The 25,838-nt window shown below is 44.2% G+C and overlaps 1 protein-coding gene across 1 annotated transcript; it reads left to right on the forward strand.

Moving 5' to 3' along the window:
- Positions 1 to 96: 96 nt before the first annotated feature.
- On the forward strand, positions 97 to 24,341 carry DCAF8 (DDB1 and CUL4 associated factor 8). The gene is made up of 14 exons (XM_075192564.1): positions 97 to 302; positions 3,550 to 3,601; positions 3,720 to 3,819; positions 4,696 to 5,381; positions 9,809 to 9,949; positions 10,285 to 10,379; positions 10,480 to 10,590; positions 10,886 to 10,958; positions 12,373 to 12,430; positions 14,737 to 14,844; positions 16,937 to 17,067; positions 19,250 to 19,369; positions 20,283 to 20,399; positions 23,431 to 24,341. Exons 3-14 carry the CDS (start codon positions 3,771 to 3,773, stop codon positions 23,548 to 23,550), a joined length of 1,809 nt encoding a protein of 602 aa, XP_075048665.1. The 5' UTR covers positions 97 to 302; positions 3,550 to 3,601; positions 3,720 to 3,770; the 3' UTR covers positions 23,551 to 24,341.
- The last annotated feature ends 1,497 nt before the right edge of the window (positions 24,342 to 25,838 follow it).

Raw genomic sequence — 25,838 nt, forward strand, 5'->3', positions numbered from 1 at the left:
GTATATCACACAGTATATAACAGCAGGGGCCCCTGTAGGAGCCCCCACACACAGAGGGGCCCCTGGCACATGAGGCCCCCAGCAGTAAAGCGCTCAGTGTCGCGCAGGTGCCGCCGTCAGTCGGGGGAGGAGCCGGGCGGACATGGCCGCAGCTGATCGGATGATCCGGGGCCTGTGAGATCACACAGCGAGGAGTCACCGCAGCCCGGGGATCCGGATCACCAGTGCTCGGGCCTAGGACCCTGCTCCCGGGGGGAACCTCCTACCGGAGCCCGGGGCTCTGCGGTGCTGCCTAGGCCTCGGTGTGTGCCCCGTACCCTGTGCCCGGGGATAGACTGCCCCCCGTGTACATGTCTGTGTCGTGTTATGTCCCCCTCCCACTGTCCTTGTTTACATATCCCCCCCCCCCTGTGTCACCCCTGGCTGCCCCCATATATCCCCCTCCTACTGTTCTTGTTTATATCCCCCCCACCCCTGTGTCACCCCTGGCTGCCCCCATATATCCCCCTCCTACTGTTCTTGTTTATATCCCCCCCCCCCCCCCTGTGTCACCCCTGGCTGCCCCCATATATCCCCCTCCTACTGTTCTTGTTTATATCCCCCCCACCCCTGTGTCACCCCTGGCTGCCCCCATATATCCCCCTCCTACTGTTCTTGTTTACATATCCCCCCTCCCCCCAAGTCACCCCTGGCTGCCCCCATATATCCCCCTCCTACTGTTCTTGTTTATATCCCCCCCCCCCCTGTGTCACCCCTGGCTGCCCCCATATATCCCCCTCCTACTGTTCTTGTTTATATCCCCCCTCCCGTGTCACCCCTGGCTGCCCCCATATATCCCCCTCCTACTGTTCTTGTTTATATCCCCCCTCCCGTGTCACCCCTGGCTGCCCCCATATATCCCCCTCCTACTGTTCTTGTTTACATATCCCCCCTCCCCCCAAGTCACCCCTGGCTGCCCCCATATATCCCCCTCCTACTGTTCTTGTTTATATCCCCCCCCCCCCTGTGTCACCCCTGGCTGCCCCCATATATCCCCCTCCTACTGTTCTTGTTTATATCCCCCCTCCCGTGTCACCCCTGGCTGCCCCCATATATCCCCCTCCTACTGTTCTTGTTTATATCCCCCCTCCCGTGTCACCCCTGGCTGCCCCCATATATCCCCCTCCTACTGTTCTTGTTTATATCCCCCCCCCCCTGTGTCACCCCTGGCTGCCCCCATATATCCCCCTCCTACTGTTCTTGTTTACATATCCCCCCCCCCCCCCTGTGTCACCCCTGGCTGCCCCCATATATCCCCCTCCTACTGTTCTTGTTTATATCCCCCCTCCGTCTCCTCATGTATTGTCTCCCCCTCTTTTACTCTCCTTGTTTACATGTTATCCCCCTTATTCATGTAGTGTCTCCCCCCTCCTAGATTACTTGTTTACATGTCACCCCTCTTCATGTAGTGTCTCCCCCTCTTCTACTGACCTTGTTTACCTGTCTCCCTATTTACTCTCTCCTTGTTTACATGCCCCCCTTATTCATGTAGTGTCTCCCCCTCCTACATTGCATGTTTACATTCCACCCCCCCCTTATTCATGTAATCTCCCCCCTCCTACATTGCATGTTTACATTCCACCCCCCCCTTATTCATGTAGTCTACCCCTCTTATACTGTCCTTACATGTCACCCCACTTCATGTAGTGTCTCCCCATCTCTTACTGTCCTTACATGTCACCCCACTTCATGTAGTGTCTCCCCATCTCTTACTGTCCTTACATGTCACCCCACTTCATGTAGTGTCTCCCCATCTCTTACTGTCCTTACATGTCACCCCACTTCATGTAGTCTCCCCATCTCTTACTGTCCTTACATGTCACCCCACTTCATGTAGTGTCTCCCCATCTCTTACTGTCCTTACATGTCACCCCACTTCATGTAGTGTCTCCCCATCTCTTACTGTCCTTACATGTCACCCCACTTCATGTAGTCTCCCCATCTCTTACTGTCCTTACATGTGACCCCACTTCATGTAGTGTCTCCCCATCTAGTTTAAATGTCTATTGTGTTTGTCTTTATGCAATGTTACTTATTTGTTTACATGTGTAACCCCTTTGTGCTGTCTCACCCTCTTTTTGTATTTTCCTTGTTTACATGTCAGTTGTCACCCCATCTCACTCTTGACATATATATATATATATATATATATATATATATATATATATATATATATATATATATATATATATATTTTCTTTTAGTTTTTGAATTTTACATTTCCTTCTTTCACGATCATTGTTTATTTACGTGTTTGTCACTTGTTTCCCTTTTTTTTTATTTTATGTCCTGACTTCACTTTGTATCGTTATCCCTGTCTTTTTGCTACCCTTACCCCATGTTAATGTGCTCCTTATATACATCTCTGCCACTTCTCCTTTGTATATTTCTCTTTGCTGTAACCCCCTATTTGTTTTATAATTGTTGCTTTCACTTGCTCTTTACTACACTGTATACTATGGGAAAGTACAGGGAGTTTTCACTGTGTTTTGCTGCCTTCCCCACACATTTCTCAGCAAATTTTGGGATCACAGTATGGAATGGGTCCCATACCAACCTAATTGCTGCTGCATCTAGTCTAACCAGTTTAAAAATAATAATAATAAACAAATAACTTTAATGCTTTGTTTGATTTTGGCTTATTGTCCAAAAACAAATAAATGTCCATTAACTTCAAAATTTGACAGCACTGATGTTTGCTTTGCTATCTGGTAGAGTTGTTTTGCGTTTATCTTGTATGTTACAGAGCAGTGTTCATTGTCATGCGGCCAGTAATAATCCATATAGTTAAACACAATATTTTGTTTATTATAAATCTTTGTATCTTGTTCTCTTTTTGTCAGCAGAGCTGGTTATCACCAAGCATTAAAAGCTAAGGCCACACAAAAAAAATATAAAAAAATATAAATATAATTATTTACAGAAGGCTTAGAAACTATTGCTCATATTTGTAAGAGAATCCCTTACTTGCCACTATTTTTTTGGTTAGTAGCACACATTGCTAAAGGCTATTTAAGGGTGGTGTCACGCAAGCTGTTTTTACAACAGGAAAACAGCCAGGGGGGGAAATTTCTTTAGGATTTTGTAGTATTTATCTTGCTGGCATGAAAAATGTTGCATGAGAACCTTCACATAGGATCTGAGCAGTTTTATGGCTCCTTAGAAAACAGCTGGAGAAGTGACAACTGTCTGAATAGGAACCTGCTTGTGTGACACTCTCCATTCAAGAGTAAAGCCTCTTTAATGGTGCCACCCTAACACCTACTTTCCCCTATCTTTTTGCACATTTCATATTAAATCACCTGGTGCTCGATGTTAATCTCCATTACAATGTAGCAGCATTGTATGAAAGGCATTTTTGTAGTAATTGCACTATATTGCGTTGACTCACCGTTTAACTATATGATTGTACTCCTCTTCCCACTCGTCCTGTTTTGGATGTTTTATTTGGGCTGTGGCGACATGCCCCTGTTATCTGTGTTTAATTATCCTCTTCTTTGTCCTTCACAGGCCTTGCAGTTTCTGTGCTTGCATTTGCAGTCTCCCAAGTAATCATTCACTAGTGAGTATTTTCTAGTACGTGTTTCGACAGACCCTCATTCTTATGCTAGTTGGTTCTGTCCAAAAGATGGCTGCCTCCACAAAGGAGACACTTTAACATGAATATGCTTTCTCCCTAGATATCCTGCACTTTTGCGGCGTAAAGCCCCAGCAACCACAGGGAATTTAACATGTCGTTTAGCGGAGAAATGTCGGAGGGAAAGACGGACATAACCAATGGTAAGAATAATGTCTGGCGATGTGACAGTGCAGACAGAACTCAGAAGGGCGTTCCAAAGCCTCTCTGCTCACTGCATCATGCGACTGTGGTTGCCACGGTTGTCCAGAATCATAAATCTTTCATAGCAGCTTGAAGAAAAAGTTCATACATTACTGATCGGAGAATGAGTTTTTGATTTATATTGCGGTATCTTTGGATATGTTCTCTTAGGTGTGACCTAATCTTATTGTTCCCACATTCCAAGGAAGCGGAGTGGCAGGAGTCTGCCATCTCCCTTGTATTACTGCCGGGAGAATAATGCAGTCATGTAGTAGATAGGAGTTGTTTCTTCTTATAGAGGAACAAGAAATGGATCATAGCAATGTTTTACTGTAAATTGCTAAATACTGTTCCATAGAATCTAAAGAGGTGATACACTTTCAGATCAACTTATTTACTTGTACTTGTCCTCTAGCTTCATAATCATCAACATTTATTTATATAGCGCCAGCAAATTCCGTAGCGCTTTACAATTGGGAACAAACATTAATAAAACAATACTGGGTAATACATACAGACAGAGAGGTAAGAGAACCCTGCTCACAAGCTTACAATCTATAGACTTTTACTAAATACTTTCTTTCCAATGTCCTTCTATGCTTTTCAGACATGTATTTATAATAATCAGATAAAGTTGTTTATTTTTATTGCCCTGGGATAAAGTTGTATGCTGATCAATGATAGAAAATTAAAGCGACGTGATTAATAAAAATTGCGTGAAAATGACAAACAAACTGGTCATCTGAAGGTGGACAACGGCATTTTAATTGCTGCTTGACAATTCCATGTTCCTTTATATTGTGTGAACATTCTGTATCTTTTCTTTCGCTCTACAGGTAGTTTTTCTAGTAGTCCTGAAGACATGTCGGTTGCTGAAGAAGGGAAGGAGAACTCTTCCGGCATCGAGGTGGAAGCTTCTGACGTGAGTTTGAGTCTCACCGGAGATGATGCTGGTACAAACAGAGCTGAGAGTAGAGACAGTTGTTCGGAGAGTTCCGTGGAGGATAAAGACTCTGACAGTATGGATGATACCGGGCACTATTCCATCAACGATGAGAATCCGGGAAATGACCGCTCACATTCTGATGAGGATGATGATGACGATGACGAGGAGGAAGAAGAGGAGGAGGCGGCTCGACTCCGTAAAAGAGGCCAACGGAAGCGGGCCAATCATGACCAGGACTCTTCGGACGATGAGAAAGCCCTGGAAGACTGGGTGTCGTCAGAGAAAACGCCCCTCCCCCGGCCCCGTTGGCGGGCTCTACGGGCCCTCAGACAGCGAGAGATCGGTAGCAGCGACCGCTTCATTTACGACGCCTGCGGGGCACGAGGGTTCGTGCAGCGGTTCCGCCTCTTGCACGGCCTGGACGGGCACATCGGCTGCGTCAACACTCTGCACTTCAACCAGCGGGGCACCTGGTTGGCGAGTGGCAGCGATGACCTCAAGGTGGTGGTTTGGGACTGGGTGAAGAGGAAACCGGTGTTGGAGTTTGAAAGTGGCCACAAAAGCAACGTATTTCAGGTATTGACCTAAACATTGTTGTTTATTATTATTAACCTTTATTTATAAGGCGCCGCAAGATTTCCGCAGAGCTGTACACAGTACAAACAGATGACCATACAGGGTAAAACAGTACAGAACAAAAAATAAGTAAAACCAAGCCTTCAATAGCCTTAAGCATAGTAAAAAAAAAACTGAAGTTGGAGTAGTAATGAAATAGAGACAGGAGGGAAGAGGGCCTTGCTCGTAAGAGCTTGCATCCTAATGGGTGGGCAAACACAGCAGGCACAATGGAGAGACGGTGGAGGGGATCATGCCCAGGGGGAACAAATACAGGGAAAGAGGGATGAGATCAAGCATGAAGATGGTTAGGAGGGTGGCTGGTAGGCTTTGAGGAACAGCTAAGTGCCCGTTTGAAGGAAGACAGATTAGGGGACAGTCGAATGGAATTTGGGAGGTTTTTACAGTCGAGGGGAGCTGCCCAGGAGAAATATTTGATTCTGGCGTGGGAAGAGGTGATCACAGTGGGGGAAAGGCGACGATCATTTGCCGATCGCAGGGAGCGGGAGGAAGTGTGGATGGAGAGGAGATTGGAGAGATAAGGGGCAGTTGTGTGGGAGAGGGCCTTGTGGGTGAGGAGTTTAAAAAGGATTCGGAAGGGGAGTCGGTGTAGGGCAAGGCAGAGTGGGGAAGCAGAAGAAGTGCGGCATGAAAGGAAGTTAAGCCTCGCAGCCGTGTTGAGTATCGAGCTAAAGGGGGTGAGGTGGAATTGGGGGAGTCCGGCGAGGAGAATGTTGCAGTAATCAAGACTGGAAATGATGAGAGCATGGATAATGGTTTTGGTGGCATCCTGATATAGGAAGAGCCGAATGTGGGCAATATTGCATAGTTGGAAGCGACCGGGTTGAGCAAGAGATTGAATGTGGGGGTGAAAGAGGGAGGAGTGGTGGGTGACATCTAGGCAATGGAGTTGGGGAACGGGAGAGATGGTGGTGGTGTTAAAAGTGGTGGAGAGATCAAAATTTAGAATGAGAGAAGACAATGAGTTCTGGCTTGCCAATGTTCATTTTGAGAAAACGTGAGGAAATCCTAGAGGAGATGGTGGAGAGGCAGTCAGATACACAAGAGAGGGGGGGATGGATATCAGGAGAGGTAGAGTTGAGTAGTTTAGAGGCATAGTGGAGAAGTGAAATGAGGTGGTAATTAGCGGATGAGAAGGGGCCAAGATTGGGTTTCTTGAGAATGGGGGAGATAAAGGGCATGTTTAAAGGAAGAGGAGACAATGCCAGTGGAAAGAGACAGGTTGAAGAGGGGTGCAAGGTGGGAGCAGGCGGTGGGGGAGAGGGAGCAAAGAAGCTGAGAGGGGATGGGATCCAGGTTACAGGTGGACGGGGGAGAGGAAAGAATGAGAGTGTGGACTTCTTCATCCGAAGTAGGACGGAAGGAGCACCAGAATTAGTTGATGGAGGAAGGTGGATCAATGAGGGTGGCGGGAGGAAGAGATGTGAAGTCTGATGGCCTCTATTTTTGGAGGAGAGAAAAGAGGCTTAGTCGGTGAAGGAGAGGGAGTTCCAGAAGCTTGCATTTTGTGAGTCAGTCTATTTTAATAACATAGTGGGGTCCCTCTAAGTATCTCCCAAATCACTAAGATGAGGTGATCTTAGGAGATGTTTTGAAGGGGTGAGATGGAGAAGAGAATCAGAAGCCGGTGAAGATAATGTTGTTGGAAGGCCGTGTATTTCGGTTTTCTCGGTCTTGGAATGAGTTTGCTTAAATTTACTGCAGTTTGCGTTTGGTCCTCCTGCTCACGCCCGTTCCACCGCCATTTAAAAATTGTAAGCTTTATTGGTTTGCTGGTTAAGATTTGGCACAGCTCGCTAGGGGGTGGTGGGGTACGCTAGTCAAATATTTTCCCAGGTGGCCGTGCAGATTTAATGTGTGGGGCATACTGTTTTTGTTGGCTGGTATCGAGGGCAATGTAGTCAGATGAAGCGGAGCCGGAGGAATCAACATCCCTTTTAACATGTCTGTAACACTGTAGGTGCAAAATAAAATATCTGATTCTGCAGATCTCCGCAGGTAATTGTAAATGCCATGACGGAGATGGGGATTGCACACCCGAGTTGTCTAAAGTGCCCCCTTCTCCCAATCTTTCCAGGGATATCCTCTTCAATGACAGCCTCAAAGTATAGCTCCATGCAGTGGTTCCCAAATTCTGTGCCTAGGCTCCCTTGGGTGCCCCGGCCAGGGCCGGTGGTAAGAAAGGCGGGGGATTACTTGGTAATTATTTTGGCTTAGGGGTGCCTTGAAAAAATTATGGAAACCCTAAGGGTGCCTTGAACTGAAAAAAGTTTGGGATCCACTGGCTCAATGAGATAGCAAGTGCAAGCCATTACTAATTGATCCATGATAACATGGATCTACATGTCCTGGGGGAGACAATGCTTCTAAAATGAGAAAGTTCTCCCTTGTGAAAGATGCAGCTGGTCATTGATGGTATAAACCACCTCTGGTCTGGTGGGGGATAAAAGAAACCGTTAAATTTGATGTATAAATTATTTCATTATGAAAAGAGAATCTTACAGAGTTCTACGGAATTTGGAAGGATTTGAGAGTTCTATCCTGTCTCTGTGTAAGCTAATGTCCTCTGTTGTTACCCCTTGTTCCAAATACCTTTTTTAGTTCTTTTTACACATGTGTTTGTGGATTATTTATCACCTCTATTGTAAGTGGCACAACCCTGTGATGGTCGCACAACGCCATCTTCAGTAAAGTACGCCTCGCTGCTACCCAAATCTTGGCGACCAACTTCGATAACTAGCGCCACTGAGCCAGGGGTATCCGTACGTGCCTTTCATTAAGCCGTCGGAGATATTGGTCATTTTGCACTCTCTATATGATTTCATTAAGGTTCTTTTAATATTGACCGACAGTGTAGGAAGCCGTTTTATTAATGAGTACAGCCTGTCTGTTTTACTTTTCTTTTTCCCAGTTGTTTAACGTTTATTAATATATATTATGTATAATTTCCTTCCAGCCACTTGCACCCAGATTCTGCTATACCTTTATACAGTACCACTAAATAACCATGTATGCTTAGACACGCAACAGATCACAGGGAAGATGATACTTATATCAGGAAAGATTGCGCACAGCTGTTAAGCTTCTTTTAAGATGTTCTCTATTCTCATTAGCATAATGTTCAATAACAATCTTGCACATAATATAAAACAGTTTAGCACAGATGGTAGAACACTTCATCAAGTTTCCTCTAGTTTGAGTTCTTAGCTTAATTTGTATATATGTAAATAAGCATTTTTACTGCTCATGTACGAAGTATTACACACAGTACAAACTCCACTGTCGCACATGTATATCCGTTATGGTCCCCATAATATCCAACCATCGCTGTCCCCTTATCATATACTTATTTTGTTGGTTGTTCTTGCAGTTTGACTCTGTTTTCTTTCCTGTTCTTTGTATATAATATGATATTAATGAGATGTGTAGCCCAAATGTCTGCAACTTTATTGCCAGCCCCCGTCTTTCATGTTGTGTTACTAGGGTCGGAACACCTTATTGTATTTAGTCTACAACTCCTGCTCATCCAGGATGTCCTCTGTTTTGTGACCTGTCAGATTAGCAGGATTATAACTCCTGTATGGAGTGTTAGGTGAAATAAGTGATCTGATCTTGTGGGAGGCAATGACCTGTCCACTCATGTGATTGTATTGGTGAGAACAGGGGGCTGTGACTTGATGTGAGGAGGAGAATGGAGGCAGCAGGAAGTCCCAGACTGAGAGTTATATAGTGGAAGGAGCAGGGTCCCCAGCAGCACAGAGTGTATCAGGAGATGAGTGATGTGTTAGTGAGGACAGGGCTGCATGTGACAGGGGCAGTGACATGATGTGAGGAGGGAAATGGAGGCAGCAGGAAGCCACAGACTGAGAGTTATATAGTGGAAGGAACAGGGTCCCCCAGCAGCACAGAGTATATCAGGAGATGAGTGATGTGTTAGTGAGGACAGGGCTGCATGTGACAGGGGCAGTGACATGATGTGAGGAGGGGAATGGAGACAGCAGGAAGCCACAGACTGAGAGTTATATAGTGGAAGGAGCAGGGTCCCCCAGCAGCACAGAGTATATCAGGAGATGAGTGATGTGTTAGTGAGGACAGGGCTGCATGTGACAGGGGCAGTGACATGATGTGAGGAGGGGAATGGAGGCAGCAGGAAGCCACAGACTGAGAGTTATATAGTGGATGGAGCAGGGTCCTCAGCAGCACTGTATATCACAAGCCATTTGTGAGTTAGACCAATCTATGTGAGAATGGAGCTTATGCATAGGAATAGTGACACTGGCTGTATTGTTTGAATTCTCATAATGATTGCCTCCATTGCATCTTATGTTTATTTCAGTAACTGGGTTTTTTTTGTTGTTTTTTTACAGGCAAAATTCTTGCCCAACAGCGGAGACTCCACACTGGCCATGTGTGCCCGGGACGGGCAGGTACGCGTCGCAGAGCTCTCGGCCACTCAGTGCTGCAAGAACACGAAGAGGGTGGCGCAGCACAAAGGAGCCTCGCACAAGGTGAGCGGTGGGTGATTTGTGGGAAACCATCCAATCGTGGTGTAATGCCCCCCATCCCCCCAAGAGGGAAACTGAGAATGGACTGCGACACTGTCCTGTTAGATCACTAGGCATTTGTTGGCTGGGACTGTTTTGTCGTCTACAGGAAAGCAGGCTGAGTGATAGATAGTGGAACGAGCAGGGTCCTCCATCAGCACAGACTAATGATGTGCGGCATTTGTGAAACTGATACTTCTGCCCCATGCACAGTTTAATCTATAGTTATTTCTGCCACTTCCCTTGTGTACAAGAGGGCACAGTCATGGATCATAGCTCGTTTCCTTTGCCTCTCTCAGCTCGCCCTAGAACCAGACTCCCCATGCACTTTCTTGTCCGCCGGCGAGGATGCTGTGGTCTTCACCATCGACCTACGGCAGGACCGGCCGGCCTCGTGAGTAAAAGCTCCCTCCCTCTCAGTATGTACCGCGCCACGTTCTAAGTGTGCTATATATTACCATGTCTCGCTAACCCACCCCGTCTCCCATGTAAAGGCGGCTAGTGGTCACCAAGGAGAAAGAAAAGAAGATCGGCCTGTACACGATCTACGTAAATCCGGCCAACACTTACCAGTTCGCCGTGGGAGGACGAGACCAGTTTGTCAGGTACGTGCTGCCTACGTTGCTTTTCTCCTGCTATGATACCTCCACAAAGAGCTCATTAAGGACCAGTTTGTGATGAAGGCCTCCACATATCTATAGAATGTGTTATTTAGAACATACAGACAGAAGGATGGAACAGCTGAGCGCGTTGGGTGTTCTATCCCGGAACTGAACTGATGCGGACGTTCCGAAGAGTTCTAGAACAGAGACCACCTGCAGGTCACACAGATCTGCCGGCCAATCTCAAGAGTGGTCGGCGCTGGCATGATCCTAATATAATCGCTTCTTCTTTTCCCAGGATCTACGACCAGCGGAAAATCAACGAGAATGAAAACAACGGTGTCCTCAAAAAGTTTTGTCCTCATCATTTGGTGAGTTCAGAGTTGAAGCTTGATTGATTTATTTTTAGTTCACTTTTGGGGGAATGGAAAAAGTTAGAAGCAGAACTCTAAAGTGATGCATAGTTTATCTGGAAGGATGGCCTGTACCTCTGTCGCTCATGGGGGGGGGGGAGCAGATCTTTGTGACAGGAGTGAGGAGAGGACCATCCACTCTCCCGTATTCATCAGAGTGACCTGTTGCACTCTGATTAAGTCGCACTATTACGCTGGAGGTAGACATTGGTAGCAATAAAGAAAAATCGTGAAATAAACTTAATTGTAGCTCCTGTGACTGAATTGAAAAGAGAGAAAAAAATTAACACTTTCTAAAACAGTCCGAATAAATTGATAAATATAATTTTAAGGGAGCTCTAAAATAGCCAAGGACAGGATTATAATTTAGTGTTCTTTTCCTGTTATTGATTGGCATGCCTGTGATTTTGATTGTTTCACAAGCTTGCACTTTTTTTTTTAATACCAGACCTGTGGTATTTCTATACTGTGCATTAGGCCCTTAGTGTGTTAGATTGTGCGTACATGAGATTTGTAGGTTTATAAAAATAAATAGACCTATTGTTTGCATTTCTTTTATTAACACATCGAAATATGTCAAATCTGGCCCAGCCACCTGTGATGTAAGATAGATGGGACTCTGGCACTGAGATTTAGGACACCTCATTCATAGTGACCTAGCAGTATTATGTGACATATTTGTCTTGTTTGCGGAGCAATGAATACAAGGCCCATTCTGGATAATGGGACTGGTTATATGGGCTCTACTCTACTTATTTTTCCCGTAGTAGAACAGCTAAAGTTTAGGCCAATAAAACGTTTAGCCGACAGGTTAAACTTCTCTAATACAACGTTGTATAAATTAATAAAATCTCTAATCCATCATGATTTCAGCCTGCTGTATATAACGTGCTGGTCGGACTAGGAGATTGCTGTAGTGTGGCAAAATCTCAGCATTGCAAAATGTATTTATTGATAATTCATTACAGCTGAATAAATCTTTAAGCCAGCATTGTTCCCTTGTCCTCTTTTCTTAAAATGGGAACTTTTTTTGAGCGCAGAGGTTACTTAGAATCCAAACAACCATTCAAACTTAATTCGTCTTGTCCCAGATTTTCTGCATCACAAGCTTCAATCTGTTTGGGGCAGTAACTGGGCCACTGGCAACAGTTTGGTTGAGCCCTTAGACTTTATTTTAGATGACCGCGTGTGAGGTCACCTGACAGCAGGAATATGTAACAAAAAGTGGTTCAGCCTTATTGCCCGCAGTGGTTCCAGCGTTCAGGGAGGGGTTACTGCTTGTCCGTAAACGGCCGTCTAAATTGCGATGATGTCACCCAAACATTGTGTGTATGTTTGCAGCGTGCAGCTGATCCCGTATTTTGTCTTCTAGGTAACGAGCGAGGCGAAAGCAAACATCACCTGTCTTGTGTACAGTCACGATGGAACAGGCAAGTACATATCTGTCCCTGCATTAGCTGCAATATAGATCCTTAGGTAGAGGTATATGGAGAGGTATTGTGCTCTAGGCCAGGCGTGGAAAATTTTCTACAGTTCCACCTCTTCTCCGTTTCCCAGAACCTCGTACACGCAGGCGTTAAAATCAGATTGCATTAAATTTAGGTCTATAAAGCCTAGTAAATGGTCTCTGACACACATACAAGTATATATTACACCCTCCTGCAGGGAGGCTTTAAGGGCACAATGCAAATGCACCTTAAAAACCAGGACAAAGTCCAAGGTTTTGTGTAAACTTTGAGCCATTGTTTTTCATCGCTCAAACTACATTATGCAACAGTTTTGGTTTTTTTTGTTGTTGTTTTTAGTATTTTGGTTTAACCGATTGATGCTAGAAGTATTGTTTACATTTTTGGTCCCGTATCTTTTGCTTGATAATAATCAATGCCTTATAACAATATTGACGAGATATGGCAAAACCGTTGTTCGACGTTTTATGGTTTGTTTGTTCTTTTGCTTAAAGATAATTCCGCCCGAAAGATTCTGTTTCTGGTGGCTTTATCCTTTTTACGTCTCTGGATACGTTTGTCATGGTTCACCGCGTTCGGATCACGAGACGCAACTAGCGCGTTTTGTGGCTGAGACAATATTTGCTGTGAGAACGCAGCCTACCCTTGGTGTCGTATAACTGGAAAGGCTACGCGCGAATATTGCTTCGGCCTGCAGACTGGACGCTCCCGGTTTGTGTCGTAACAGAGTGTTTTATAATAAAAATGGAAGGGGGTATCTTTCCTAGGACCCTGTCATTTGAGCTATAGTCAGCCCCAGTACCTTGGTTGGTTGATTTATAGCGCTTGACACATCTAGGGCTTAATCATAGCGCTTGGCAAGTAGCTATATGTCTGCTGGGCTAAATTTCAGATTCCCCTAGAGGGAGGGGGAGGTTGGGTGCTTGGTCAGTATCTTTCAACCAGCAGAGTGCCCGGATATCAAACCCTTCTGATGTTGGGGTCTTTTGGCATATATTTAGGTGGATATCTTTATAAACCCCCCCCCCCCCCCCCCTCTTAAAAAAAAAAAAAATCAATGAGATCTATGTCTAACATTGCTGCTTCTGCAAAATTGTTCCGCATCCTTGACGCCTACCTCTACAGCGCTGCATTTGTTAGGAGTCAGGTGACCAGCAGGGGTCTCGTAAATTGATTTGCGTTGCGACTACGCTGAAATTGCAGCACATCACACACGCCGGCTGCCCTTGCGAGCACTCGGTGCAGTCTAAATAATCCGTTTAGCCGCCACAGGGAAGCGGCCATGTTGGCTTGGCTCCTCTCCCATGCAATCTGTGTGGAATACACAAAGCGTTACATAAACGAGTATTTGCCACGAGTTCCTTTAGCAAAACAAGCCCTTTATATTTTTTTTCAGCGAAAGCTGTCGGGAGAATTGATCTCTGGTTAATTCACGCTGAATGCCAATTGCCATGCAAATATCCTTCATCTGTTCTGCATTTGTCGTGCTGCGATGCCTGCTTGGTTCACGTGCACAACAGGGATTTGGTTTAACCCTGAGTGTTCCTGAGAGAACTCTGTAGCTATTTGTGCTTGATAGGAGCTCATGAAATACTATCTGGGCTTATATGTATCCAAATGTTTTGCTCTCTTGAGCTAAAGTTAGACCGGTATAAAGAGATCTCAGCATTCGGTATCGCTCAGGACATCCATAGATCTACACTGGGGCTTCAGGTAATGGGAGAAGTTCTCCGATAGTAATGCCAGATCCGTTAAGGGACCACCGCGCTAATTGATCGAAAATTACAGTGCAGCTATGTCTGACTAGTGTTCAATGGAGACTCTATTTTAGAGGCCAGGGGGTAAATGTATCAAGCTGAGAGTTTTCCGGCAGGTTTGAAAAGTGGAGATGTTGCCTATAGCAACCAATCAGATGCTAGCTATCATTTTGTAGAATGTACTAAATAAATGATAGCTAGAATCTGATTGGCTTTTCAAACCCGCCGGAAAACACTCGGCTTGACACATTTACCCCCTGGCCTCTCTATGCTGCCCAGTGACATCACTGAGTCACATGTCAATAATTATGGTTCCTAGTGACTTGATAATTGCCTGGTTATGATTTTAGGTACAGCCCTCAAACTGATATACTTTTGTGCCATGATGCTAATTCACGCATTGTTTGACTGCATCCAGATTACCGCTATCTCCCATGTCTTGGTCAGTGAACACGTCCTTCTTTAATAGTCTATATTCCTTTTAATTAACCCTGTTCCTTTTATTTTCCCCAGAGCTCCTCGCCAGCTACAATGACGAAGACATCTACTTGTTTAATTCGTCTCACAGCGACGGCGCACAGTACATCAAGCGGTATAAAGGACACAGGAATAATGCTACAGGTGAGGGTGATGTCCTAGCTCTTGTGTTCACATAGTTCTGGGTCAGGAGCCAGTGCTATAAAGATGGTATCGCTCATTGTTAATGTAGAAAGGTAACCTGCTTGTACAGTAAAGAAGCTCGCTTGTACAGTAAAGAAGCCCGCAGTATCGGCAAGTGATTCAGTTTTGTTTATTCATTCATCGTTTATCAGTTGCGAGTTTGCCTCTTTTCACATTGATTGTTCAACATCACCTTTGTTAATGTATAATTTACCTTCCTCTTCCTAAGCTGCATTATGGCAACTTAACCCTCACCTTTTCCAAAAACCACACCCCAATTTACCCCAAGTTGGATAGGCAACAGCGCCCGCCGCTCCATCGCAAGACGGCCTAACCCAAAGTGATCTGGACAGTGTTTGATAGACTTTCGATCAGTCTGGCTGGAAAACGTGATTGGTCAGCATAGTGCTTGGCGTGAGTTTGAAGCTGTTGGCTGTTCAGTGTTTTGCGGGCACTGGGTTTAACCCTCTCATTCAGGTCCGATTTATATATCTATCAGGGAACCTGTCGCGTTCCCTGATATTAAACTCTGTTCACTCTTTTGGTGGCTTAAACAACGTAGCTTATGATGTACAGTGGAAAAAAGGCTTCGGCTACTACCTGCTGGCCATTTAAATGTCTTCCTAGTGATTTAGTTGGATTAGTTTTACATTACAATGCCTTTGTACAGGTTTCCGAGCGCAGCGACTGGTTTGCCCAGCAGGAGGCACTGTAGACAAAGCACGAAAGAGCCCGAGTTATAGTTTCTATCCTATGCATTGTAAGTCATTGTACATCTAGTCGGCCAGTTAACCCTCCCACGACCACAGTCTGCTGCAGACCTCTGCAGGCTCCTAGCCTAGCAGAGGAGATAAAAATTCCTGTTTTTGTTATTTTGTTTATTTGTTGCTGTCAGTCTGCAACCTCATTACGGCTGTTTGTGGCAATCCGCGGGCACTCATGAAGTATTTCCAGTTCCGTGGTTCTGAAGTTACGCCGCTTTTATGCTAATGCATAATATCCCAATCTTTTAACTCGTTTGCAGCCTGGGTTTGAACAGAGATAGGTGACTCGTGGAACCACAAGTCTCTGCATGGCTGCTGGAATGGCATGCTGGGGTTTGTAGTTCCACAGCAACTATAGAACCACAAGAAAGCTAATGGTCTGTTAGTAGTGAGAAGTTCTGAATACAGAGGGATGTTTGCAGCGGCTCCAAACATGTCTAAAATGCTGTCGAGGGAAGACTGTCGCCTTGTACTGCCCCTTTCAATGGCAAGACAAATATGTAACAGGATTTTTTTATTTTTTTTTTTATTATTATTTAGATGTATTTTCACTGTAGAAATGTGTTTTTGTTTGGTGGATAAACGACAATCTGCAGATGAAAAATGTGGCTTTCTATGACCCTGTAGGGAGCAATGTACGACTGTATCACCCCTAATTATGTCGTTTGCAAGAAGTTATGAGTCCGGGGAACTATTTCACTTGTCTTCTAAAATGATTTCTTGGGTGACAAGAGGGAATTGTTGCTTTCTATGATGCGTGGAAACAGTGGTTCAGCATAGATCATTGTGTATTTATATTTAAGTGAAAAACAAACCAGCGATTTAATGAGGTTATGTATACATATACAATACAATTATATATAATGGATTAAAGTGGTCTTTAAAAACACGTTTCGGAAACCAGATGGTCATGTTGGTGTCCCATGTTTCACAATCCCTCTTTTCCACTAGAAACCTCTTAATTCTTATTTTTTCAGAATTCAGACTACTTATGCACTTTTAATTAATAAGATATGTGGGAATGGGTTCCTAGAACTGTTTCACTTTATTTGGGACCCACAACGATTTACAGGCTGCAAACTTAGGGTCACAGGAGTTTCCCTTTTTTTTTAGTTTTAATATTGCGGGAACCCAATACACGTGTAGCTTGAGTTGTGGGATGAACCCTGTTTCCTGACAAAGCTAAATCCTTTTCCGCTGTTGTATCCTTTCGATGCTCCCTTGGTCTTTTCCTGCCTGTAGGATGACAGGAGTGTGGCTCTGACCGTTTTTCACAATTTGTTCTCTAGTGAAAGGCGTGAACTTCTACGGGCCAAAGAGCGAGTTCGTGGTGAGCGGCAGCGACTGCGGGCACATTTTCCTGTGGGATAAATCGTCTTGTCAGATTGTGCAGTTTATGGACGGCGATAAGGGAGGCGTGGTAAGTTAATGTGTGGTTTGTTTGTTTTTTGGGTTTTTTTCGTGTAAAAGGACATCATTAAAAAAATAGACGCAGCAAAGAATCGCGGAGCATAACCGCTACCTAGACTTAGCCGTAACTTTTAGGATCGTGCTGCTATGTTGGTTCGTAATTGACCACAATGCTAATTTTTGAGAATTGTTAACAAAGTGAAGATATTGGTTATTTAAGGCGGTTGCATAAAATTGGCGACTTTGGGGAAAGAAATCATTTAATTTTTTGGGGGGTAGTAATAGGGTTAATGTAATTCCCTCAGTGGTGCTTTTGGTGTTCATTAATTTACACAAGCTGTGAGAAATGTTACAAGGTCTCCCCTGCCTACCGGCTAATTTGATTTACCAAAAGCTTAATCCGAAGCACGCCAGGCCGCAATGTCTCTTGTTGTATCGTCCGCTGGCGGCAATAATTCACAGATAAATTCATTCCGAGCATGGGTACTGCGTTTAAGCCCTAGCAAACCGTTCCATGTTTCCGTCTTTGGTCCTTGAGGGGGAATTGTTCAGTACGTTCACAGACACAGCTATAAATCTGCGTTAGTCAACATAAAAAGATTTTCGTTGCCGCCGTTCATGCCTCAAGGGCTCGACATCGGGTACATAGTGATTCTTCTAGATTATCTGCTAATTTGTACGAGTTGTTGTATAGCTGCTAGGGTTCAGCACTGCGCATATGTCTGATGTAGCGCTCTTGTGAACGCCAGTCTCTGTTTGGGGTGTGGGAGTGATTCACAGCTTTTACAGGTCTCTCTAGAGCATCGCTTTGTAATGATGTCTAATACTGAGCAGTAAACGCTAGGACGCACTCATGCTCGCTCGTGTCAAACTTTATTTAGAGGGATGTTGGGATAAATTAGCCTCTAACACGTTCTGCTTTTCCTTGTAATAATACAGCAGGATCTGATTTAGTGCCGCATTGTTCTGCAAGTATGTGTGTTTAGAAAGTCATTAATTCTCTGCATAACTAGGAGAAAATAGCCCCTGCCCTGGAGAACATGCATTTGGCTTAACGAGGTTAATCCTACTTTCATTCTTTTCTTAACCACTCCTTTTTATGTGAAGGGCATTTTTGTGACTTGTTTAACCATTTGTTAGGGATATACTTTTTATTAGATCTACGAGCTGAATGTAACTGCCCATTTTATATATGTATTGAAACGGACTTTGTCCCATCTCGTTTGTCCATTCTAATAACGAGGACCCTGTCGGCTACGCCATGGAAGTAGTCGGATTGTGGGCTTAAGAAATGTTCGTGAACATGCAGCCCAGGAGCTTTCTCACGCGTTTGTACAGTGCGTCTCGGTGATGCCAGAAGTTTGTAGCCCATTGGCTGATTTATAGGTTGTCTTCAAAGTAGCATTCTAGGCACAGACAGGAATCGTAACACCCGATAACTTTGTGGTTTTTTTGATATCCACGGTACACCTCCATGTCTCGATCAGTGGGGTCGGTTCAACGCGTTTCACAATCGCTCTTCAGATGTACGGGTCCAAAATCAATATATAGGGTCTTTATATACTGTGTTCAATTTATCAGAAATCAAATTCCAGCACCATGTATATTTAAGGCATGGACCCAAGAGCGTGTCGTCGTTTTATTTGCAAAATGTTCCGTATTGGAGCACACTGAGGCGACACGTCTATTCCGTTGATCAGTCGCCTAATGCCTTTGAGTGATGACGAGAGTCGCTAGTTTTGCTGACGGGAATGATAGTTGTAACTTTCCTTCTGTTTTTAGTCCACATTGACACCTAAATAAATCCTTATTTGATGTCCAAATTCTTCTCATATTTTGCGATGGGCGATCAGCTCGTCTTAAAGGAGAGACGCCCTATTTGTAGGCCATGATTTCTGCTTGGTAATGCACTCTGTTTCTCAGTAAGTGAAAGTAATAGCACGTTAAGTTTCCACCTCACCTCGCTTACCTTCTCTGTACTCTCTTGTTGGTCTGGTCATACATCTGTATTCTGTAGTGTCTGCCCAGCCTAGGTACCTCTGCTCTGTGTATGAGAACCTTGACAACCACAGACTCTCGGGCATTGTGGTAGACGTGTTCCCAGTTGTCTTATTCATTATTTTGAGCACTCTGAGAAACGTCTGTTTATTTGTATCAGAGGTTTCTGTGTTAAACTTACGGTGTCTTCACAGGTTAACTGCCTGGAACCGCACCCCCACCTGCCCGTCCTGGCTACCAGCGGCTTAGACTACGATGTCAAAATCTGGCTCCCTACAGCCAAGGATCCGACGGAGCTGGAAGGACTGAAAGAGGTCAGTGGAGGGCATGGGGAAGTCTGCCTTGGGATGTGCCGCGCCAAACCCCCCAAATACCAGCACTCCAGGGGGAGGGTTAACGGCTTCCTCAAAAGCGTCCGCTGAATGTGTGGGCCCAGGAATTAGTCAGCGATGCGGTGAGCTCATCCCCGTCCATATGGTGTTATCGTCAGGGTTCCCGGGAGATGAATTCTCGTGGCCATGAAAGTCGCAAAACAAAAGTGGATGTAACCACTTCATTCCCTGCAGAGAGGAAAGGTCTCCCGTGTCCCCTCGATGGAGTGAAGGTTTCCAGAGACCATCTAGTTTAGTATAGTGATCTAACTCCAGGTTGTTGTTGATTGATACGAAGTGCAGACCATTTTATACTTTTGTCAGGAATGCTCCGAAATAAGTTACACGCTATTCGTTTATTACTTTTATAGTTGAAGTCCGCTTCCCCCGTCCTGTGGCTTTAGACTAACCATAGCAGGCCCTGCAGATGTCTAAACACTGGCACCCTTGCTAGACGCTTGTGTCCTAGCTCATGGCTGTGCCTGGTCTATGATTGCAGAGGAATTATGGGACTTATAGTCTCAAGAGCTCCGGGCCGAGTCAAATCCAATGCCCCAATATAAACCCAAGACCGAGGTAACCGGTTGACCTTTCACTATATCTGCTAATTTATTGCTGAGCTCTTTCAAACCGTTCCCCATTTATTCTATATACTGTTGTCCAAAGGTGATGATGGTTGATGCTGAGGATTTTGCATTCGGGGTGGGGGGGTTACTTTTTGGCCCTCTGGTTTAGAACCACTTTATAAGATAGTCTCTCATTGCCTCCTCCTCCCCCCCCCCCCCCCCAGTGAGAGGAAGCCCCTGAGACATTGTGGTGGACACTGTCCCACGGACCTTTGTCTACTTTCTTCCAGGTGATCAAGAAGAACAAGCGTGAGAGAGACGAGGACAGTCTCCACCACGCAGACTTATTTGACAATCACATGCTCTGGTTCCTCATGCACCATCTCCGCCAGAGAGGGCGTCACAGGGTGAGTACAAGATCTCCTTGGTCAGATGAGTCCCATAAGTGTCGCTCTGTCCTATAGGCCAGTGACTTAGACGAAATGTGGGTTGAGGAAACCGGTCTACAGTTATCGGAAGAGTCTACTATTTGTTTGTCTGGAGACAGAGCATTATACAGGCAGCTAGTGTAAGTGGGACAGGCTGGGGTGCGGAAGCAATTAACTTAGTTCCCAAGTGCACTTCAGTCCCCCCCTTCCCCCAGCCTCTAGCTTCCCGTGATGAGCCCAGGTGAAGTGTCTACCTTCTCAGCCTCCCCTTGTAATGTTTTTTTACGCAAGAACAGGATCAAATCCAGGCATTACATTAACAAGCCTCACGTAGCTCTCCTTGCTGCTTAATTGCCGTGTGTGGGCTGTCTAGCTTGTAAAAACACCAATACTTTCCCCCTTATTTGTGGATAATTAAAGAGCCGACGCAGCCCGTCACACACTGCTCTTAATTGGGTGCCAAGATGACACTGGGTATGCCAAGCAGAAGCCCTAATTTGACGGCTTCTGATTCTATTATTTTCATATTGTTTTCCTCTCTGAATCGGGGGGAGGGGGGGGGGGGAGTAATTTAATTGTTTGTTTGTGTGACAGTGTTCAGTTTGTAGGCTGAAGACGGGGGACATCACTTTGTAGGGTATTGTTCATATACATTTATAATCCTCCCATACAAGGATTTGTTTGTTTTCCATCAACTTATTGGACTTGTTATTTTAAAGCAAAAAATATACCGAAATGCGATGTACACGTTTATTATGTTTTCTGTGGTGCTTTTTAATGGAATGAGGGGGGGGGGGGGGGGGGGGCAGCAAAATGACAATAAGGAAATACAATTGAAGAGTTTGAGATCCATGCTATCAAACGGAAGACTTTGCTAGAGTACATGTATAATATCCATAGACAGACAAGACACATGAAGTCACAGAGAATTGTAAAATGGTCTGGCCTGCTGCCTTGTATGTTTATATGTTCTAGAAGTCCTTTATACTACAGTTCAGCTGTAGATACGCTGGGACTTCTAGTTATATTGTAGAGAGAGAGCCAACGGTTGCTTAAGGCTACCAAACCTCAGGGAGCCATTTGTAGAAGATCTACATTTTAAAAGTGTTGGATTTCTTTTGTTAAAAACAGACTAGAAAATAATGCACAACAGATACATTCTACTTCTGTAATTGTGAATTGTAAGTTTGTGCTGTAGACATCCAGGTTAGAGGCTTAAGGTGCAAGTTTATATCCAACGGGGAGAATCGAGAAAGGTGTAAATTAAAGGATGGCATCATCCATAATTTTGAGGTGTTCATGTTTGATTTAACCTTGCAAATTTTTTTAACGAGATGCAGTAACTTATTTTGGCCAGTAGATGTCCGTGTGTAGCCGTTGACCATTACCCTGTGATACAGACGTTTTTTACTCCCACGGAGATGGCTGAACAACATAGGCGTTTTTTTTATTTGTTTGTTTTTCTAACAAAAACCCCCAAAACATTAATTATTATAACATCGGCGTCAATCTTCCCAGTTTTGGTTATTTAGTGAACCTCCCTTTGTTGCAAGGCCTTAATTTTCTGAAGGTGAAAACACTCTTTAATTTATTGGTTTCTACATAATCTGATGCAATTTTTACTAGACACATTGCTTTCAACTCTCTGGCTCCCTTCTGTGCTTCTCAGCCAGATCTTTCTTCCTTTCTTCCTTTCTTCCTTTCTTCCTTTCTTCCTTTCTTCCTTTCTTCCTTTCTTCCTTTCTTCCTTTCTTCCTTTCTTCCTTTCTTCCTTTCTTCCTTTCTTCCTTTCTTCCTCTTCGATTAATGTTAACAATTAGTCAAGGGAACAGGATTACACCAGCCAGGTACTTCTATCATCAGGTGGGGTCATTTCTTTTCCCTGTCCTTAGATACAAAGCCGCTATCTGGACACAATGTGTTGTACCCCCTGGCACCATCATCTACTCTGCCCCATGGTATAATTACATGGCTGGGAAGCACAGAAGGAATAGAGAAAAAGCAGTAAAGGTTGCAGGAGGATGCATGCGAGCCAAGAATATAAAATTGCTTGAAGATTGGACCGCTCCTTATGAAAGGCAGTCATTGTTATAATATAAAATTATGGATGCTTCTAATCGGTTCCCAGTGCCAGTTATTACATGCTCATTCTAGATCATTGTACGGGTGGCACGTCTGTGCCAACATCACCCACCCCCCCCCCCCGCCCCCCACTCCCAGCAGGTACAACGCCGGCTAATCACATCCCGTTTGTGCATCTCATCATTGCCATTGTGTTGTGTGAGCCCGGGAGCTGATTACATTGCAGCAAGATGCCAGTAATTGCCAAGCAATTGTATACCAGTCTCCGCTAGTTCACGTGCACACAGCTACTGTGATGCTTCATCATTCTGCCATACAGACGTATCGGACAATGTCAGCAACATCCAAACATGACTTGTACAGTTTAATAATCATATGTGCATTTTTATTTTATTTAGATTGTTTGTTTCAGCGCTGCAGATTTTTTGTATTTAACCCCCACTTGTGAAGACCGTCTAAGTCTACGGGGAGTGGCCACAAACTTCTATATTATATGTAAAATGCGTTGGAAATTTGTGCGGACTGAATGTGTTTTGAGATACGGTTGTGTCTGTAGGTGGGGGTGGGGGGGGTGTATATATATTTTTTTCTATGTGCACCAGACTTCCCGACTGTAAACTGAATGGAATGTTGCCACTCGGCTTAAAATGAAGAACGAGATGGTTATAGACGATGTCTGATATTTGAATGGAGTTTTCCCATTTGCCTTTTATTTTTTACTTTCCCTACGTTAATACTAGACAGGGACTCTGCTGTTTTGTAGAAGCCAGGGCCTGGCTAAAACAAACACTTAGTGGGGACCTCTACTGGTCAGCCTCGGTAAAGACCCATGATGGGCAATATAGAGAATTGGTGTTTCTTTTGAGGGTAGGTTGTTTGTGGGTTTGTCTCTTTCCATTCTTTGACCGTTTTCCTCTTCCTGTCGCAGAGGAGAAGAGACCCCGGTCTGGGCACGACTGAAGCGGATTCGGACGACTCTCCCAGTACCTCTGACAGTTCGGACGATGACGAAGACGGTCCGGATAGAGTGCAGTGCATCCCGTCATGATCCTTCTCCTTTCCCGCTTCCCATCTAGATCGGCGTGGAGCTTCCCTCTCTCCTTCCAAAGGGGGGGAGGGGGATCTGTTGGGGGAGTACTTTACTAATGGACATTTTTCAGCTTTTTATTAAAGTTCTAGGACTCAGTTTAAGAAACCCACGCTATCCCTCTTCTGCCCAGTTTTTGTTTTTTCTTTGAAAAGGGGCAATCGTTGCATTGCGTAATTGCACTTTGAATTCACTGGTTGTAGTGTGAGTGAGTCGGCGGAGGAACTCCGACGATGGAGGAACCCCGATGACGGAACCCAGCCGAACACTACCAGCAGTTTAAGGGCCTTTGGCGCCAAGAGAGGGGGAAAAAAAGAAGGACTTTAGAATTAAAAATAATAATAAAAAAAAAAAAGTGAGCAGCGGAAGAGAAGAGAGTAAGCATTATTTTTGTAAGTAAAGATTTTGTCCCGCCCGCCCCCCCAGTTTCTAGAGAAAAAGCAGCCATCGTAAGCCAGCTTTGTACAACCCAGTTTACCCTCCCCTCATCCGTTTGTGTGGCTATCTTCATCTGTCAACTGAGATTTCTCAAATAGCCCCCACCAGCTTTTTCTTTATTCCGTCACTCTTCCAACCCGGCAACGACACCAAGTCTTAAATTCTTGAGCTGTGTGTGGATTCGATCCCTGATGCATGACACCGAAAGGAAAAAAGAGGAAAAAAAAAAAAGATATTTGCATTCATTGCTCGTGTGTTTTTTGCGTGAGAGTTTTTGGAATTAACGGAGACTTTTTTTTTTTTTTTTTTTTTTATTTAAAAAATTTCCATTTATTTTTATTTTTTTCTTTACCTCCTCCACACACCCCATTCAAAATCACGGAGTCCGGTCTATGGCTAGTACTTGGAGATTGTGACATCGCTTTTGTGAATCCCATTAAGGGTGTGGCCTGCTGCCTGTACACCTCAAGGGAAGCCAATTTGTGGGCTGGATCAACATTCACGAGAATGCAGCCGATCCGTTCTCTAGGAACTCGTGTCATTAGAGGCTCCTCGCGGATGTCTTTGGTTCCCAGTGACTTGATAGGCTGCAAATTGGTTGTTTCAGCCAACAATCTACATTGATAAAACATTCTGCCCTGAGAATGTTTTTGTTTTGACCTCCACAAACATCAATGGAGACGGACCAGAAAGCTTAATATACCATAATAAGTATCGATGCCCCACACCAAGTTGAAAATACAGGTCGTATAGTAATGTACACAATGTAGTTTTATTCTGGATAATTCACATTTGAAGTAACAGCGACACCCAACATTTCATTGCTGTGATTTCGGTCTGGCCCCCGTGCAATTTACAGGACACTTGTACAGCCGCGTAGCTCCACATCTATTCTCCAGAAACGGGAGGACTCCCCCCACACCCAGCAGGATATTTTGTGTGTGTGTGTGTGTGTATATATACTGCAATTGTTTGCACTTTTCAGGGTTTTTCTTTTTTTTTTTTTTTTCGTTTCCATTAAACCTCTTATTACAAAAAAAATAAAAAAATAATCTCCGAATAATAAAAAAAAAAGCAAAAAATGTGCATTTATGAGAAATAAAATTCTGGCTGAACCAAACTTGAGGATTTTGAGGCAGTAAATGGCTTTGCATTATCACTGTTTTATTAATCTGAATATCGAGCTGGATGTTTATGAAGTTGCAAATTGTTAAGTTTAAACAAATGAATATTATATATTATATAGAAATAAATGCAATAAGAGAAGTTAAAAGAAACAGTCGTCTGTTTTATTATAACTATTTGTTCATGGTGGGAGTATTATGGGGTTTGTCTGGTTTTGTCTAGAAAACCGAAAGTAAACCTATTGGTGAACTGGGTCCTGTGAATCTGTTTTTGTCAACATCCTGAGTGTTATCTCCTAGTTTTTTGGGGTTTTTTTGTGTTGTTTTTAAAGTTTAGTCACTTTAATATAAAGTGTACGTCATGTATGTATCATCTCGCGATATCTTTTTCACAAAACATTGCGCAGTTTTCTCTGTGATAACAGCCCTACTATATAATTTAATAAGAGACCATGGGAAGTTTGCTCGTTAGGTCCTGTCTGTAAAGGGAATCAAACGTCTCCTAACGACATACATTAATGAATTGAGAATGTTTCCCATTGAGGCCAGATCTAGGAGAAGTTAGTAGGGCTTATTCTTTCATCCAATCCTATGATTTGGAATTCATTGAGCTTCTGTTTGTGCTGATAGAACTTTCAGAACCAGCGTAGGGTTAACCGAGATGTTTACGGTTCCTCTTAAAAAATC

This window comes from Mixophyes fleayi, chromosome 12 (assembly GCF_038048845.1).
Source record: "Mixophyes fleayi isolate aMixFle1 chromosome 12, aMixFle1.hap1, whole genome shotgun sequence".
NCBI classification, from domain to species: domain Eukaryota; kingdom Metazoa; phylum Chordata; class Amphibia; order Anura; family Limnodynastidae; genus Mixophyes; species Mixophyes fleayi.